The sequence below is a fragment of the Nycticebus coucang genome, chromosome 6 (assembly GCF_027406575.1).
Source record: "Nycticebus coucang isolate mNycCou1 chromosome 6, mNycCou1.pri, whole genome shotgun sequence".
Classification (NCBI taxonomy): Eukaryota; Metazoa; Chordata; class Mammalia; order Primates; family Lorisidae; genus Nycticebus; species Nycticebus coucang.
The window spans coordinates 5,680,881-5,697,383 of NC_069785.1; the positions used below are offsets into that span (position 1 = coordinate 5,680,881).

General features: G+C 43.9%; 1 protein-coding gene across 8 annotated transcripts in view; it reads right to left on the minus strand.

Moving 5' to 3' along the window:
* Positions 1-16,503, minus strand: part of FRMD6 (FERM domain containing 6) — a 106,790-nt gene that overhangs the window by 12,951 nt on the left and 77,336 nt on the right. For 7 of the 8 annotated variants that reach the window (XM_053593580.1, XM_053593578.1, XM_053593577.1 and 4 more), the window contains exons 5-10: positions 16,225-16,301; positions 13,944-14,130; positions 10,922-11,077; positions 6,614-6,679; positions 5,758-5,826; positions 2,900-3,074 (exon numbers count right to left, since the gene is read on the minus strand). In XM_053593580.1, coding sequence (XP_053449555.1) covers positions 2,900-3,074; positions 5,758-5,826; positions 6,614-6,679; positions 10,922-11,077; positions 13,944-14,130; positions 16,225-16,301 — 730 coding nt within the window. Of the gene's footprint in view, positions 1-2,899; positions 3,075-5,757; positions 5,827-6,421; positions 6,594-6,613; positions 6,680-10,921; positions 11,078-13,943; positions 14,131-16,224; positions 16,302-16,503 lie in introns of those variants that run through there. The other variant, XM_053593585.1, reaches the window with a different exon arrangement.

Sequence of the window (16,503 nt, forward strand, 5' to 3'; positions counted from 1 at the left end):
CATTCTGTCCCCTCTTTTGTAAGCACCCAGAGACAACAAAGTTTTTTATGCATTATTTTGAAACATAACATAGCAAATATGACCTCTTGACCTAGAAATAGCTCAAGCTATTCAATAAAGTTGGGCTTAAATCTGTTTTTGATGACACAAGGCACATTTTCCCTTCTCTTCTGAACCCCATGGGAGACTTCTTCTGATCATTTTCTACTTCAAAAATGCAAAAACAGTGTTTCAGACAAGGTGACTCTATATGAAGTTTAATTAAGAAAAACACTGACTCTTTGTGCTATTTTCTTGCTAATCTGATGCCCTGAAAAGGGCTTTTCTTGTTAAAATGATGGAGCTGTTAAGTGTAGGTGAGATAACTGGCTCCAGGCCAGAGGTGCCCCAGAGAAGTTGGTTTCAGCCTTTCTTCAGAAGCCAAGGGACGTCTCCACAGAGGAAACTAAGGATATTTTCTTTGGAAGAGGAAAAAGGGTTCCCCCCCAATCTACCTATATTCACCCAAATAAAGGATCCAACTTACGTTTTACAACTTTATCATTCCATCTTCATTACCCACTGCATGGTTTGAGTAATGGTTTCACCCTCCTGAATCATGATCACACCTGACAGCACGTGAGCATCTTCAGACCTGGGGCCCTGCAGAGATGTCTAGGGCCCAAGGGCTCTGCCTTCACGGATAACAAGGCCACTGCTGCAGGCCTGGCCCCTTCCTCTCTCCCTCCTCACCCCCTTTGTCCTCCTGCCTCTCATCACGAGATGACACAGCAAGAAGGCCCTTGTCAAAGGCTGGCCCCTCAACCTTGGACTTCCCAGCCTCCAAAACTGAGGAAATAACCTTCTCTTCTTTATAAATCACCCAGCCGCTGGCCTTTTATTGCAGCAGCACAAAAGAAACCAAGACACCAGAACTGTAACTGGCAATGGACAGAGCCTGCCCCTCTAAGGGCTCAAAATTCTTTGTAATTTTACCTTAGAACCTATAGAGTAGGGTCATTAATTCTCTCAGGTTCTAAAGAGCTCCTTTAAGGTCATGTGAACAAGAATTTACTAAAATGCTACAGACGGAGAGAGTGGGTAGAAGGAACGAACTTCTCAAGGTGCCACGTTGCCCGTTCAGGACACAAGTAGACCTGCCAATATGGGCCGTGCACCTGATCTCACAGGTTCCCTCGATGCTCCTGTCCCCTGAGCTCCTCTTAATATTCGTGTCAGCACAGGAGAGAGGTTTGTTACACTGATGAGTAATCCTGGGAAGAAAGGAGGTTTGGCAGCAGCGGCGGCCCATACACCTGACAGTGTGACCAGTTCCCTCCAAAGACAGATATGGTTTGGTGGCAGACAATGGGGAGACTCAAGTTTCAACTGCTACTAAATTACAAGCGAGTCTCCAAACGGGGTCTCATTTGACGGAGAAAGTTTCTGAGAGAAACCCATCAGAAGCGCCAACTGCTGTAAGGCCTCTGTCATTCTAAGAGAGGCCGGTATTCGTCCTGCTTCTGGGGGAAAGGTTATGGTCTGCAGGGTGGAAACTCGTTTCAGATATGAACCTAGGATGCGAATCTGCATCCTGACGTTCATGCCACCACTCCAAATCTAATCGAATCACCATAGATCTGATTACCAAAAGAGTTACTACAGAATGAATCTGCAAGGCAAATTGAAAACCTTGAGAAGTTTAAAAAAAAAGCAACACACCCAGCTTCTAATTTTTGGTGATTAGAAGTTGGGCTGTGTAAAATGGAGAAACCACAGGGTTTATCTAATTTAATTCATGCTTTTCCTTCACAGTTCCAGATTTTGCCAGATGAGAAGGGCTGACCACGGTGAAGTCTAATGGTGGAGCCCCTCACAATGCTCTGCTCTTCCTCACCCCGCTGGGCCCTCTTTCAGGGCCCAGGACTCCAGGGCACCAGGCAGCTTGCTCTGCCCCACCTGCATCTCAGCAGGCCCCACAGGACTACATGAAAAAAATCCCCACCCCCCAAAAGTCCCTCTCCTTTGTCATTCTTGCTGGGCCAGACCTTAGGGCCTCTCAGCTGCCAATCAAAGACATCTGGAGATACACCTGTGGACCTATCTTTATTGACAATGGCCTGAGGAACACCCACACCAGAAGAATTCCACGCTGCCTGTGGATAATCCCACCACAGTGGGCCACGGCATACACACAGCTCCGAGATGCATATAAAATCTGAGTTGTGGATAATCCTTGTCCTGCACCTTTACACAGTGGCTTTTTGCAAGGATTTTCAAGCCAGGTGTGGAGAAACCTTCCAGAATCTGTACTCAGAGACAGCTAAATACCTGGGGTCACTGAGATATTCTGAGGAGTGCTAAGGGGCATGGCCCTCCAGCCAACACCGAGCCTTCGCGAACAGCCGGAGATGTGAATAGAAATGAAGAAAAAGTATCCAATGTACTCAGCCCTACTATGAAGCTAAATTATAGCTTTCACATGAAGGCTATAAGCCAACTATAGCCCAAGACTATGAGGAAAGGGCCTAGGAAGGGGAAGGGAGGGGGGAGGTTAGGGTGGAGGGAGGGTAGTGGGTGGGGCCACACCTACGGTGCATCTTAGAATGGGTACAGGCGAAACTTACTAAAGGCAGAATACAAATGTCTTCATACAATAACTAAGAAAATGCCATGAAGGCTATGTTGAACGGTTTGATGAGAATATTTCAGATTGTATATGAAACCAGCACATTGTACCCCTTGATTGCACTAATGTACACAGCTATGATTTAACAATAAAAAAAAGAAAGAAATGCTGCTCTGAATCTTGGCAGTCCCAGTTCCCAGACCCCAATCTGCAGGAACTTAAACCCAAGTCCCTGGCAGCCGCAGAGGTGGCCCCAGGCGGTGCAGCAGTGCCTCCCCCTGGCCACACTACCTTCGCTCTCCTCCAGCTTCCGGATGTGGCGCAGGACGGGCTGCAGGTTCATATAGAGACGGTGGCTGTTGCTCAGGAGCTGCAGGAGGTGTCTGGAGCGCGAGGGGCACCCTGTGTAGTATATGAGCTTCCTGGCAGAGGGCAAGCCATCCGGCAAAATCTCAAATTTCTTACCCTGTGCAGGGAAAGCATGGATCAAACTTAGGAAGAAAAATCTGACTTGGCAAGGTCCCCTTCATTTCCCATTTAATAAAGAAAACTATAGATTCAGAAATAAATGTATAAAGCTCCACTTAAAATTCCGAAGGATAAGTTATTGTTTTTGTTGTCAAAAATGTCACAAGGATGGAGGATTACCAAACCTTCAGGGAAGTATCTAGCCAGGGCCTCCAGGTAAACACTGACTACGGAAGGCAGCTGAGGATGACCCTTGCTTTCTCTGGCTGGTCAGGCTATTTGTGCAATGGAGAAGAAGGGCCCAGGAGGAAAGCACACTCAAAGGCACTCCCCACACCCCAGCCCAGCAGACGAGGTGACAAAGTCTAGAAGAGATATGAACATGTCCCAAACACTGTCTGGGCACTGAGAAATGACAGTGGGTAGACTGACAAGGTTCCCAGCCTCCTGGTGCCACATCCCAGCAGGAGAGATGGTAAATACACACGTAAAACAAGGACCGTTGATGGTAAATGCTGGGAAAGAAATAAATAAGGAGTTATATAGTAAACAACACAGGATACCTATCTAGGGTTTGGAAAAACCGGAAACTTCTCTAGCTGGGCAACAGGGGAAGCTGGTGGCTGGAGGGATGAGATGGGAAAGAGAAGCAGCAGCTACCAGCAGAGATAGAGGAGTATCACTCTCTCCGTCTGGGATCAACAACATCAAGTCCGACTTTGAGGGTGAGGGTTTGGCAAAGCTCCTTACAGTTATGAAATATTATGAATTTCTTTAACTTCCCTAATGATGAATACGGAAACAGAATTACAGAAAGGAGTATTTCAGATACAAGGATCGCATCTGCAGAGCAAGGTGAGGCGGGAAGGGAAGGCAGTCCAGCCACACTCTGTAAACGCGGCGCAGAGCAACATGGGTTTGTGTGGCCTCGGCAGGGATGGGACGTTTATTTTAAAGGAATCACTAGTGGATCCCGAGGCTGAATTAGTAACAACGGACATTTATGGGGCACTAACATGTATTAATTCGTTTAATCCTCATCACAGGTCTATGGGGAGGACAAATTATTCCATTTTAGAATGAAACCAAGACACCGAGGGGTTACATCGCTGGCTTAAGGTCCCACAGCCAGGCAGACAATACCTTCCTGGTCTTGACTCAGGCCGACTGAGTCAAAAATCTCTTGTGGGAGGAAGATTAACCCGAGAAATCTGTGTCTTAAGCTCCTTAGATAAGACTGATGAATAACTAGATTCAGTGGCCACTAAGTCCAGGACCCTAAATTAAGAACTCAATTTCTTAAGTGCATTTTATTCCTACTTAATTTGGGACATGAAAGGAGCTGGTGGGGTTAGAATCTGCTCATTTAGAAACAGCTTAGATCCTTTCATAAGGAACCTAAATGAAAGACAGGCAATGAGGAGGGGGCCAGCCAGGCCCCATTTAATGTATGAGTTAAGTGCAATCAGCTTGAACCATGCCCAGGTAATCACAGTAATGTGAAATCAGAATGGGCAGGGTGGGCTTGGTGCCCACACACTCCATCAGTATACGGCCCTTTAATGTCCAGGCCACTTCCGTACAGGAGAGAAACACCTGTCTACAAATCTTCACCTTCCTCCTTTCTTTGTGTATTTCTTCCAATTGTTTCTCAAAAAAGCAGAATTACAGATTTTAATGACCACATATAAAAATGTGCACACTTTAAACCATAATTCTTTGAATGCTATAAACAATGGATATAGCTGGCAAAAAAGAGAAATAGCTGGGAAAATTTGCTCTAACAAAAGAAACCGTATTATTCTTATTGCAGTAAAAATAAAAATGTTTCTCTTGTTAAGAACCGTAGACCTTTCTTTAAAAGGATGAGTTTTAAATAGTCAGATATTAATAGAAACATCTTTTTATGTAACTCTTCATTCTTTGCTCAAAAGAACTTTTAAAGAACTGACCACCCTCCATTCTCAGAGTAATGTACCCTGTGACCACGCCTTTCTGTTTTCCAGGCCCTCTGCTGTGGGCTTTTAATGACATGTAGTAACTCCATTTACTGAGCTCAACTTCTCCCTTGCCCACTACATTTCTTCTGCAACTAGAATAACTTAGGGGAGTGTGGTAGGGGCCAGGCGCACGAATTAAAATTAGTAAGAGTGTGGTAGGGGCCAGGTGCACGAATTAAAATTAGTAATTTTTTTTTTGCTGTAAGTTTTTTTTTTTTTTGAGACAGAGTCTCACCATGTTGCCCTCAGTAGAGTGCCATGGTGTCACAGCTCACAGCCACCTCAAACTCTTGGGCTTAAGCGATTCTCTTGCCTCAGCCTCCCAAGGAGCTGGGACTACAGGAACCCTCCACAAGGCCTGGCTATTTTTTGGTTGTAGTTGTCGCTGTTGTTTGGCAGGCCCGGGCTGAGTTAGAACCCGCCAGCCCCGGTGTATGTGGCTGGTGCCCCAGCTGCTGAGCCAAGAGTCTTTGATTTCAAGTAGTGAAAGAGTGACAAGAATCACGGCATAGACTGAGAATACAAGGAAGCAAATCATCCTCAGTTTCAACTTTTATAAAATAGCAACTTTTGTGCCTGAGACAACAATGATTAACCACAAAAAAACTAAAAAAAGAAAAGAAAAATCCATAGAAACTACTGAAGAGACCTTAAAAAAAAAATTATTTAAATAAAACTTACCACAAACACCAACTTTCCAACATTTGTCCAGGGGAAATCATAAAGTAATTGCTTCTCTTCATCTAAATTCTATAGAAGGAATTAAAATGAACATGAAGTGGGAAAAATGACCAATACTGTAAAACGGATTTAATTTCTCTCCCAGAAAACTAAAATGCAGTAATTACAATCTGAAGGAGGTCCCCTAACTCTCTTTGGCAAAGTGCAGATAGTAACTAGAAAGACCAATGACATGATTCTATAGCTTTTGGTTTGGGAATGACGGCATTAACCGGCCCTGCAAGGCAATCTGTCCCCTTCTGGCTGCTCCTTAAATTTAAATAAAAAGTCCCAAAGACTCAGGCACGCAAAAGATACACTAAGACACTCAGAATTTCGTGACCGATCTGTGCCTACATCAAAGTCATCTCTATATTTTCCTGTGTCTTGTAGAAAGAGGTTTTCTCTCCCTCCCCTGTTGATGGCAAGAGAATAACACCATCTTACCTGTTAAGGGGTGACAGTTATTACTTATTCGAGGAAAAAGTTTTATTAGAAAAGTATATCGGAAATTAAAATGTGTAGCAGGCATCATACTAAAATGACATTTTTCTTCCCACAGTTCTAAATGCTCCATTTTTTATTTAAAAAATGTTTAGAAATTAATGATCTGCTGATGATGGACCTGGGCTAATCTCTGGCTTGTTGCAGCCGAGTCACTGTATCCATCCTGCATCATCCACGTCTGTGCTGGACGAGTAGGAAATGATGACTAGTCAGTGCTGAGAAGGCACCACTGAACCCGAGGCAGGACCACACAGCACACTGTAACTGCAAGACACGCTCAGCAGCATCTGAGACACACTCATTTACCAACCTGAAAAATCTGTATTCCTCTCATGGTCAACCCAAGGGTGAGCGAAGCTTCAATTTCCCTTTTATCCTGTAGGAATAAGACCTTATGAAAAAGTACATTTTCCTTTTACAATGGATAACCCAGTACCAAATAAACAGACAAAAATTTTATGATTAGTAGGGTTTTTTTTTTACATTTTTCTCCTTTTTGGATTTTAATAGATTTAGGGGTACGAGTTGAATTCCATTCCATATACCTACAGCACATACAACAGGTGAATCTCGGCTTCAGGGCACCCACCAAACAGCACATGCTGCGCCCACAGGGAATGTGTCTAATACGTCTGAGAACACGAGAGATGCCCAGCTCCCAAGCTCCCCAGTAGTCTATGCAGCAGGATGGTGGGTAATTCTGTTTTTTTGTTTTTTTTTTATATTTTCTTTGTTTGCTAACTGTCTGTGTGTTGTTTAGTATTGATGAAAGTGAATTTTATCAGAACAACAACAAAAAGATGTTTTTGTGACCACTGCTCATCCCGTCCATGACCTTAGGGATATTCCTACAGGTTCCTTTTTGTTTTTTTAAATTCCTTTCAGATCAATATGAGGATACAGATGATTAGGTTCCATTGTTTGTGTTTGTTAGGTAAAGTTCAAGTTATAGTTGAGGCCTTCACCCAGGGAGTATGCTGGGTATTCTTACATTGTACCCAAGAAAGTTTTTGACTTAGATAACTGCTCAAGTCTTTCTATATCCCTAGTTTCTTAAAATATTGAAGAAAATCATGGGCATGTATAAAATCAGTAATGGTACACTCTACACTTTCCAAATTTCTGATATTGACATGTGAATGCTTTCATTATACTATACACTTTCATATCTGACACTATTCTAAATATTAGGTTATTGAAAACTCTAGTAAATAAGACTATTTTTGCAGGTTTTGTATCACTTAATTTCTTTAAACCTTCCATCTTACACTTATTCTTTTCTCAGATGTTAGAATCTTAAATCTAATACTCCTAGTTATATTTTGAGATGCATCAAACTTAGTATGTTGGGCAAATCTCCTAGCACTGAAGCCAAAGTCAGAGGAAAGCTGACTAAATATTTAAGAACTAAATATTTAACGCTCTCATGAGGATAAATAATAAGGTTGTACCTTTACGTTCAGTTAGTTTGGAAATATTTATTTTTAAGACGTTCAATGATCTCTCGCCAATATGATATACATCAGGTAAACCATAAGCTGTAAGAAATAAACTACAACAAGCATAAGGAAAATAATTCTACAATTAAAAATGTACTCTAAACTTTGGCTACATCTTTTTAAGTGCTCATAATGTAATGAGCATGTATTAGGTATAATGTGCGGAATGGAAGATAAATAAAACTGAAGTATTTTCATTATGAGATTTTGCAACAAAAATAAGTGGATATATGTATATCTTTATTAAGTTCAGTGCCAATTTTCCCATGAACATGGGAAGAAAGAATTTTAGAAAATGTATCCTTGCCTGGCATAGTAAAGAGAAGACAGCCTATTTTCACTACTTGGCTGTTTCTTTCCAACCAGTTTATTTTCACATCAAGAAAGGCACAGACACTATAAGGTTTAAGGAGAAATCAACCCATTCTGCTGTGTGTTTCAGCCAATTTCCCTCTCAAGGTTTTCCTGATTGCTTTCTGAAATACGACTGTGCTCACAAAATGTTGGTTGTTCACATATGAGGTGTGTACTGGTGGGGAAGGGGCAGAAAATAATCGTTTTCATGACGTTTTCTGGGCTTTAGTTTACCTCACTTCCAGTTTACGATAAGCGCTAAGGGAAGCAGATTTAATGCTGCCAGTTGATTTTTCCAGAGAATGAAAACTGTCCCTTCAAGTAACAGGATCAATTCTCTCATTTCATTCAGTTACATTTTTATTAACTATCTTGTTTTAAGCAGAAAAGAGTCATTTCTATATAATTTAGAAATACCACACTTCAAGTGTATATTTCTAACAGACTTGAAGATTAATTTTTATACAAAAGACAAACTGGGGACATCTACTTTGCTAAGAGATTTGTTTTTATTTTTTAATAATTTTTATTTCAAAATATTAGGGGGCAGGGTGGCACCTGTGGCTCAGTGAGTAGGGTGCCGGCCCCATATACCGAGGGTGGTGGGTTCAAACCTGGCCCCGGCTGAACTGCAACAACAAAAAAAATAGCCGGGCGTTGTGGCAGGTGCCGTAGTCCCAGCTACTCGGGAGGCAGAGGCAGGAGAATCGCCTGCGCCCCAGAGCTGGAGGTTGCTGTGAGCTGTGACACCACAACATTCTACCGAGGGCGATAAAGTGAGACTCTGTCTCTACCAAAAATATATATATATATACACACACACACACACATATATATATATGGGGACACAAATATTGCTACACAGACAAACCGTGTAACGCAGACGTCACAGCTTTCAGTGTGCGGGTCACCAGGACAGGGCACGCTGTGCCCGGCAGTAAGCATGGCTGTATCTTCACCACCACTGCGCCTTCTTAAAGTCCATTACTGCTCTACTTAGTGACCGTGTGTACCATCCGTTAGCTCCCACATATTAGTGTTTGATTCTTATTTCTTAATAAGATTTGTTAAAATAGCAAGCCTCCCAAGAAATAAGGCAAGAAGCAATTAATATGCAGTAAGCACTCACTAACATGACAGGTATTCCACTCATTTCAAATCCACTCTCTCACTCAATCCTCCCAGCCTTGTGAAGGATGTCACTCCCACTCAACAGACAGCTCCGGGCTGTAGGACGGTTGCCTAGGATCCCAGCAGTAATGAGGAGGGACACAGGCTTTCTAACTGGTAGCTGAGTCTGAGGCCATAGCCTTTCTAATATATCATTTGTCCTTTTAATACATTTTAAGATACAAAGTCGTTGTGGAAAATGTCATTTTTTGCCTATTCTCATGTAAATTAAGTGTCACAAATGAAATCTCTTAAGGGAAGAATAACTTCAGTCCTCTAGGAACTAAGCCCTAAGAGATCTTCTGAAACTTAACCATGCCTTTCAAGGATGAGGGTCATTAACAACGCATCTCCCGGGCAGGGAAGAGAGACAGAACAACCAGCAATGGGTCCCCTTTTTAAGCTTTCTGAAGCAGCTAACAAGATTACGGAACAGTGCGTCCAATCTAAAGCCCGGTCTCCAGCGGTCTCATTCTGCTGATCTTGCCACAAAGGGTGTGGCTACCGAGCAGTCTCCACCGCACAGTGCTGAGGGCACCGAGCTCGGCATCCTGACTAACACGTGTTGATCACACTCTGAGCACCTTGCCTCCATCCATCCCCTTAGTCTGCAGTGACCCTCAGAGGTAGGTATGCTACTGTCCCCATCTAACCGCAGGCAAACGGAAACTCAGAGAGGTTAAGTACCTTGCACAAGGTCATGTAGCAAGAAGCCAAGATGGGATTCAATCCCAAGCAGTTAGGCCCAACTGACATGCTCTTAGCCACTTCACCCCACTGGATCTGAGAGTCTACCTCTGAATGCTGAAGTGGGGATTTAGGAGTTTCAGTCGGCAAACTGGTGTTTGTAGAATAGGGACGAGCAAGGGACAAAAGACAGAATAGTAAACAGGGGTGTGAGGGTTCCCTGCAGACATAGCCTCCGGTGTTATTTGGATATGTGACTTCTGCCCCAGCAGGAAAAATGAGGCTAGAGAGGCACAGAACACAAACCAGGGTAACTGTGGAGTGAGGAGCATGGGGGACAGTGGCTTCCCACACAGGCTTTGTTATCAGGAAGGCCTGGGCTGAATCCCAGCTATGCCACTTAGTTTTGTGAGCTCAGGTGAAATTATTTAATCTCCTTATGCCTTAGTTTCATGGTCTATAAAGTGAAGGTTACAGGTGCTTTCTTATAGGAGTTGTGGGGGACTAAAGAGAAGGATAAAGTGTTCCCAGTAGACACGGTTGACTCCATACATGTTAGCTGCTGTGGTGATTTTCTATAATTAATGGATATGATATGGATGAGGCTTCATTTCAAGGAATATTAACTATTGATCATTCGCAAGGCACGAATGTTCTCCTTAAAACAGAAAAGCAGATTTGGGGGGAAGAAAAATATTCCATAATCATTAAAAGGCCAGATTCACACTTTGGGGCCGCTTGTCATCTCATGATTGGAACCATCCTGCTGACAGGGCAGGGAAACACCACTGCCTCCAAGATGAACAGACGGCAGTTCAGACGAGGCTCCTTCGAAGCCTTTCAAAAAATGAAATACGTTTCAGTAGAAATTTTCTTCTCAGAAGCTATGGACTTACTGCAGCTTGTACCTTATACAATCTGTAGTGGTGCACAGCGACGTCGTCCAGGCGCACGGCCTCCTTGATGTACTTGAGATGCGCCTCGGAGGCCGTCAGTGCAAACTGATCCTTGTGCATGTTGGGGATGTGCTTCAGGATGTAGTCCTTCCCCCTCCTGGACACGACCTGTGGGGACAGCAGGCTGTGCAAGGCCACATTCGGTGGAGGGATGTCAGTACCACCCCGACTCCCCAAATGATGAAAGGAAGAGAATCTAAAGTAGGAAATTCCCACCTCTATTCTGTTGTCACCATCTGTGATGTTACTAGGCAGACTGAGCTGATACAGAAGCTGTCACACAAAGTCAATTTAGCTATGGTATATACTGCATGTCTAGGAAGAAAAACTCACAAGAAATAGGAAAAATAGGTTCTCTTGGCTTTAAAGTCAGCAAGAAAAACAGCCACACAAACTTGCATAACTTTGTACACAGCATTGTCTATACTTGCAGAAGTGCCGCTGCATGAAATGTGTCTACTGGAGGCACACCTGGAGGGTCTGGATCCCATTTAACTCTGCAAAGGTCAGCCGCAGAGTGGGCGGTGCTGACTGGCTGTCCACAGGGGGCGAGGGACTACTAGGAACTGCCTGGAACACTTTTGGTTTTTGCGTAAGAGGCTGGTATGAAAACTCTATTGGAAAACTCACGAGAAAACAATTTCATGCCAATATTTAGTGTGATTCAACGTGACTTAGATTTTCACCAGACAGTCGTCTGAGCCATTAAATGTCAAAAAATATTCAGTATCCACTAGCGAGAGGCTAAGAAAAAGGTAGTGATTACAGCCTTAGCTGATTTCATGAGGACTAATGTAAAATACAGAAAGAATTAGGCAATGTGAGCAAAAAGAACAGTGTTTAAAATAATCAGAAAAAATTAGAGAATTTTTAGTTTTACAATGTCTTTCCAAATACTGACATTTGGTTTCTTCCTATTGAATATTTTATAGCCAATTAAATGTGATGAATGACTGCCACTTATCAAGTTCTCCTGAGAACTCTAAGTTACAGATTTGTCTCCCGTCTAGATTCCTTTTACATGGTGATCATGAATTGGCCCTTGTCTACCTCTTTTTAGGCCAAAAACACATCGAAAATAACATTTGTAAGGGCACTGAAGTGGACTGTTTTGATGACCCCCAACGGTGGAAGAAACTGGTGTCTCAGCATGCTGGACATCATGGGACACTAACTGGGAAGCTGATTTAAGTCACCCAGACTCAGTGAGTCCCTGATGACTCCCAAGTATGTAAACGCTCCCTAGAAGCAGCAATCACCTCGACATCCTGTGCTTTCCCCCAAGCCTGGTTAAGTCGGTCAACAAAATCTTACAGAGCACCTCAATGTGAAACACTGATGAACAGAAAAGGTCCAGTTTACGCCTATTCTTTTGAGCATATTAAGAAACACTTAGCTTGCTGGAGGCAGGAGATAAGCAGATCACTTGAAAGTAAGATGTACAAACACTATGGCCAGGGTTCCCCTGAGCCCAGCAGTGCGCACTGGGCACCTGGACTGCCAGCCCAGAAGGAAACACGCCGAGCTGAGTCCTAGCAGATGCGTAGGGCTTTGCCGGGGGACGGGGAGAGGGGCTTCATTGGCTAAAGGAGCTGCGAGAAGAAAGGCCTGCAAGTGTGAAGATTGTCAGCTGCTGCCTGTCGCCACAGCAGAGTCCAAAGTGCAGGACAGCCAGACAGGAAGCTGGAAAGGCTGGCTGGGACCACATCATGGCGAGTCATGCTTGGGAGCCCAGGCTTCACTCCACAGGTGACAAGGAAGCCCCTGAAGGGATTAAATCGAAAGCCAGATCATCTCACCTGCAGGCTGTGGAGTAAAGACTGAGGCAGGGACAAGCTTCTGCAACAGTGCGCAGAGAGCTGGAACCTGGGAAATGGCAGGGACCACGATGGGGAGGGCGTGCAAAGAGCATTTAGGGGAACCAGCGATGTACACAACCACAGAAATGTCCTTCTTCAGCTGGGTGACAGGTAATCAAGCATGTGTCCTAAGGGCGCTGTAGCTGAGTGGACGGGGCAGTGGGGAGGAACGTGCTAAGGCAGAGTTCCTCGTGACTTTCAACCACCCGGAGGGAGGAATGCGCAGAACAGAGGGGGCAAGAAGACGAAGCTGACTTGGGACGTTCTGAGTTTGAGGAGCCCGTGAACAGTTACCTCAGGGATACTGGGGAGACAGATCTGAGAGTTGCCTACACGTAGGTGATGATTTAAAAATGAATGTGGAGAGGATCTCCCAAGATGTGAGTGGTTAAGAGGCAGGTGTGGCAAGCAGTGAGAGTCAGTGAAGACTCCCTGAGGTCTGCGGGGACGGAGCTCACCGTCCAGCCCGGGGAACAGCTCTGGCCGGGGCACTGGGGGGCAGGGAAGAAGGCAGGCGGAATATGTGTGGGAGGAAAGAAGCTAAAATATCAAATACACACAACCCTTCCAGAGGCTGTGCTGAGAAGAAAAGAGAAGAGGGGTAATCTTGTCCCCTGAGGATGGGTGGGTGAGACCTGCTGGAAGGATGGGAGCAGGAACGGGTGAGGTGGAGAAAGGGCAGCTGAGACCATTCCCGTGGGAATAACCTCCGCTCTCTTGCCCCCTAAGGGTGTGGCTGCTCTCCAGGGAGTGAATGACCTGGTAGCCAGAGCAAGAAGCTGACTTCTATGTGTTTTCTCAGTATAGGGGGAAGTGTGATCTTCACCTAAAGAGTCATGTTTGCCTCCCTTCAAAGGAGAAAATGCTGCTCCAGGTAAGACCAGGCGTCCAAGCCATGTGGATGCCCGGAGGCTGGCAGACTCCTGCCCCTCATACTCAGGAGGGACCACAATCCTCTGCCAACTCTTGGCAGAGTGAGCATGGGGACTTTGCGTGTCCCATGCCCCGCTGGCCATAAACACCCGGCCCCCATTTCTAGAAGGAGCCAGAGTAGTGGCACGAGGAACCAGAAATGTGCGGAGAAACCTCTCTTCAGACTCTGCAGCAGTGCCTACCCAAGCTGGGAAGTAAGCCTCGGGCTCAAAGTACTTCCCACGGTGCTTGTCCCTTTTGAAGTTCCCAAGATCAGCCTGCAGGGCGAAGGCTGCCAGCAGGAAGTAGGCCTCCTCCCGGAGCACACACTGAGAATGGAGCACTTGTTTCCTCAGGTGCCAGTAATAATAGTATCTTGCTGCTCTGTCACTAGGAGAATAAAAGAAAACAGAACTCACATTTTCATGGAAGAATCCAATGGCATGTAAACAGAACCCAAATCCTGCTCTCCATCTGGTGACAGGAGCCCTTTTGTCTCCACTCCTCCCCCCTCTCCCAGGCAGAGGGAGGCTTGTGGCTAATTCCTGGTCTCAGCCTCACCTCCCTGAGGTCGCAAGGGCTCCCCCAACTCCATGCCAGACTACCAGACAACAAAAATAACATTTCCTGAGGCTTACAACATCTGGTTCATTCAGAGAGGAGGAACAAGGCCGGAATCACTGCAGAATGCTGCAGGGACGCTCTCACATGACAAGAACAAGGACACAGGCTCAGGGGCGGGCCTGCCAGACCACGGCCCAGCTGTGCTTTGTTGTTTTGTTTTTTAGCTGAGCATGCTACAAATACTCTAAGACCCTTTTAAAAACGTTCCTGTTTATAAACCCTTCTAGGAAAAAGTCTGCTTAACCATAGTGTGTGTTTGTTTTTTTTGTTTGTTTTTTTTTTTAAAAAAAGAACATTCTGAGAAGGAATGGAGTGAAGGCTTTCCTTAAGTCTGATGTCATGACAATTATACTCCCCACAGAAGGACATGGTAATATAGTTGCTCACTACAATCCACTGAGGGCAGAAATAAACGCTGTTCCCATCAAACATGCAGAGTGGGAAGAGCTAACAGGGGAAAAAGAGGTCAAAGGGCCAAAAACATTCCTTGACAAATAGGATGCTTTGTGATCAACACAGAAATGTATGAGAAAAAACGTGTGTATTTTAACGAGCTTTTTTGCCTCTGTGTTATTTTAGGTTGAATGTTTACCTGAGGTTCATGGCTTGTGTCATTAGCAGATAATAATAAAAACACATGGGTTTACTTTAACTGAGACCATATTTAAGTACCAGATCATGTTTAAGTACGAAAGCTTAAAAATAAAGCATTTATGTAATTTTTCCCCTTGGGACAGAGTACTTTTAAGAGCACTTCTTTTTATAATGCTGACTACACATTGTGTGGACTGGTTCATCCCCGGGGAAAAGCAGAGGTTTTGGGATCAATTAAACATTCATTAGCCCCAGAAGCTTAATTAATTGTTACAGAAAACATGTCTCTTCTTTTCAGGGCATTGCACACTTACCAAGTAAACTGAGTAAAAAATTTATGTCAACTAAGAAAAACTAACGAAGTTTATCAGCCTGAAAATAAATTCTTTATGGCTAATACTTTTTAACTTGTACTGGTGATGATATACACCCACATACACACATATAAACATGTATGTATCACAAACTAATTTTACATATAGCTCAATAGCCAAATGTATCTTTGGTTCTTTCATATGGAGTCTCTCAAAGTTTAAACACATATAAAGAAAGAGTTCACAGTTCTAGTATTTCATATAGCCCAAGAAAAATTCTGAAATTTTTCCAGCACTGAATTTTTATATACAAACTTAGCTTCTGAATTTGTATCCTGAACAATTATAGTATTTTTCATATGCCCAATTCCAGAAAAAGAATCAATTTACTTGCTTTTGTCAAACCCAACTAAGATTCTCACAGGGTAGCTCCACGGGGCTTGATCTTAGCTTTAAAGGTACTACCAAGAATATAAGCAATACCCCAAATCCCAAATGTGAAAAACCAGGCTGTACAAACACTCATTCACTTTTATAGGAGTGTTCCTGCCCTGCTCTAAACTCCATCCCACTACCAGAAAAAAAATAGAATCCTTTAACTAATCTCTCCATTCCTCACAAAAATGCTTGTTCTTTCTTGAAAGTTTATCTTTTTGGTTATTGATTTTTTTCATGAAAATGTGGAGTATAAAAAATGTGAGACAATGATATTAACATTTGCATTGCGAGTCTAAGCATTACTCATTCTTTCATTCTACAAATACGTATTGAGTGCCTACTGTTTCTGTTTTATGGACTGAGGATTACATTAGTGTGCAAAAAAGATGAAAACAAAATCACTGCTCTCATGCAGTTTATGTTCTAAGGACAGACAAACACCAAGCCCAAGGTGCTTTGCTGGCCTGCTGGAGGAAGTGCTGTGGGGAGGCGGAGGCTCCGGCTAGCCCTGTACCTGATCAGCCTGCCGTTCTCCACGTAGTACTGCACGCGGAAGTGAATGATCATGGGAGGCCCAAACTGATCAATCCCCTGGAACGAAGACACACAGAAAAATCAAGCTATTCCTAATTATCTCAAAAGCGGGTTTCAGAAGCAACTGACAATCCTTTGCAAAATACTTTTTAAACACTGAAAGGGTTTATTTTATCTACAGGAGTGAGTGAGGGCCCATCTGCAAGCCAAGTAAAACTAGAAAGTCATACAGCCAAACGGGGCACTATCCCCCACCCGA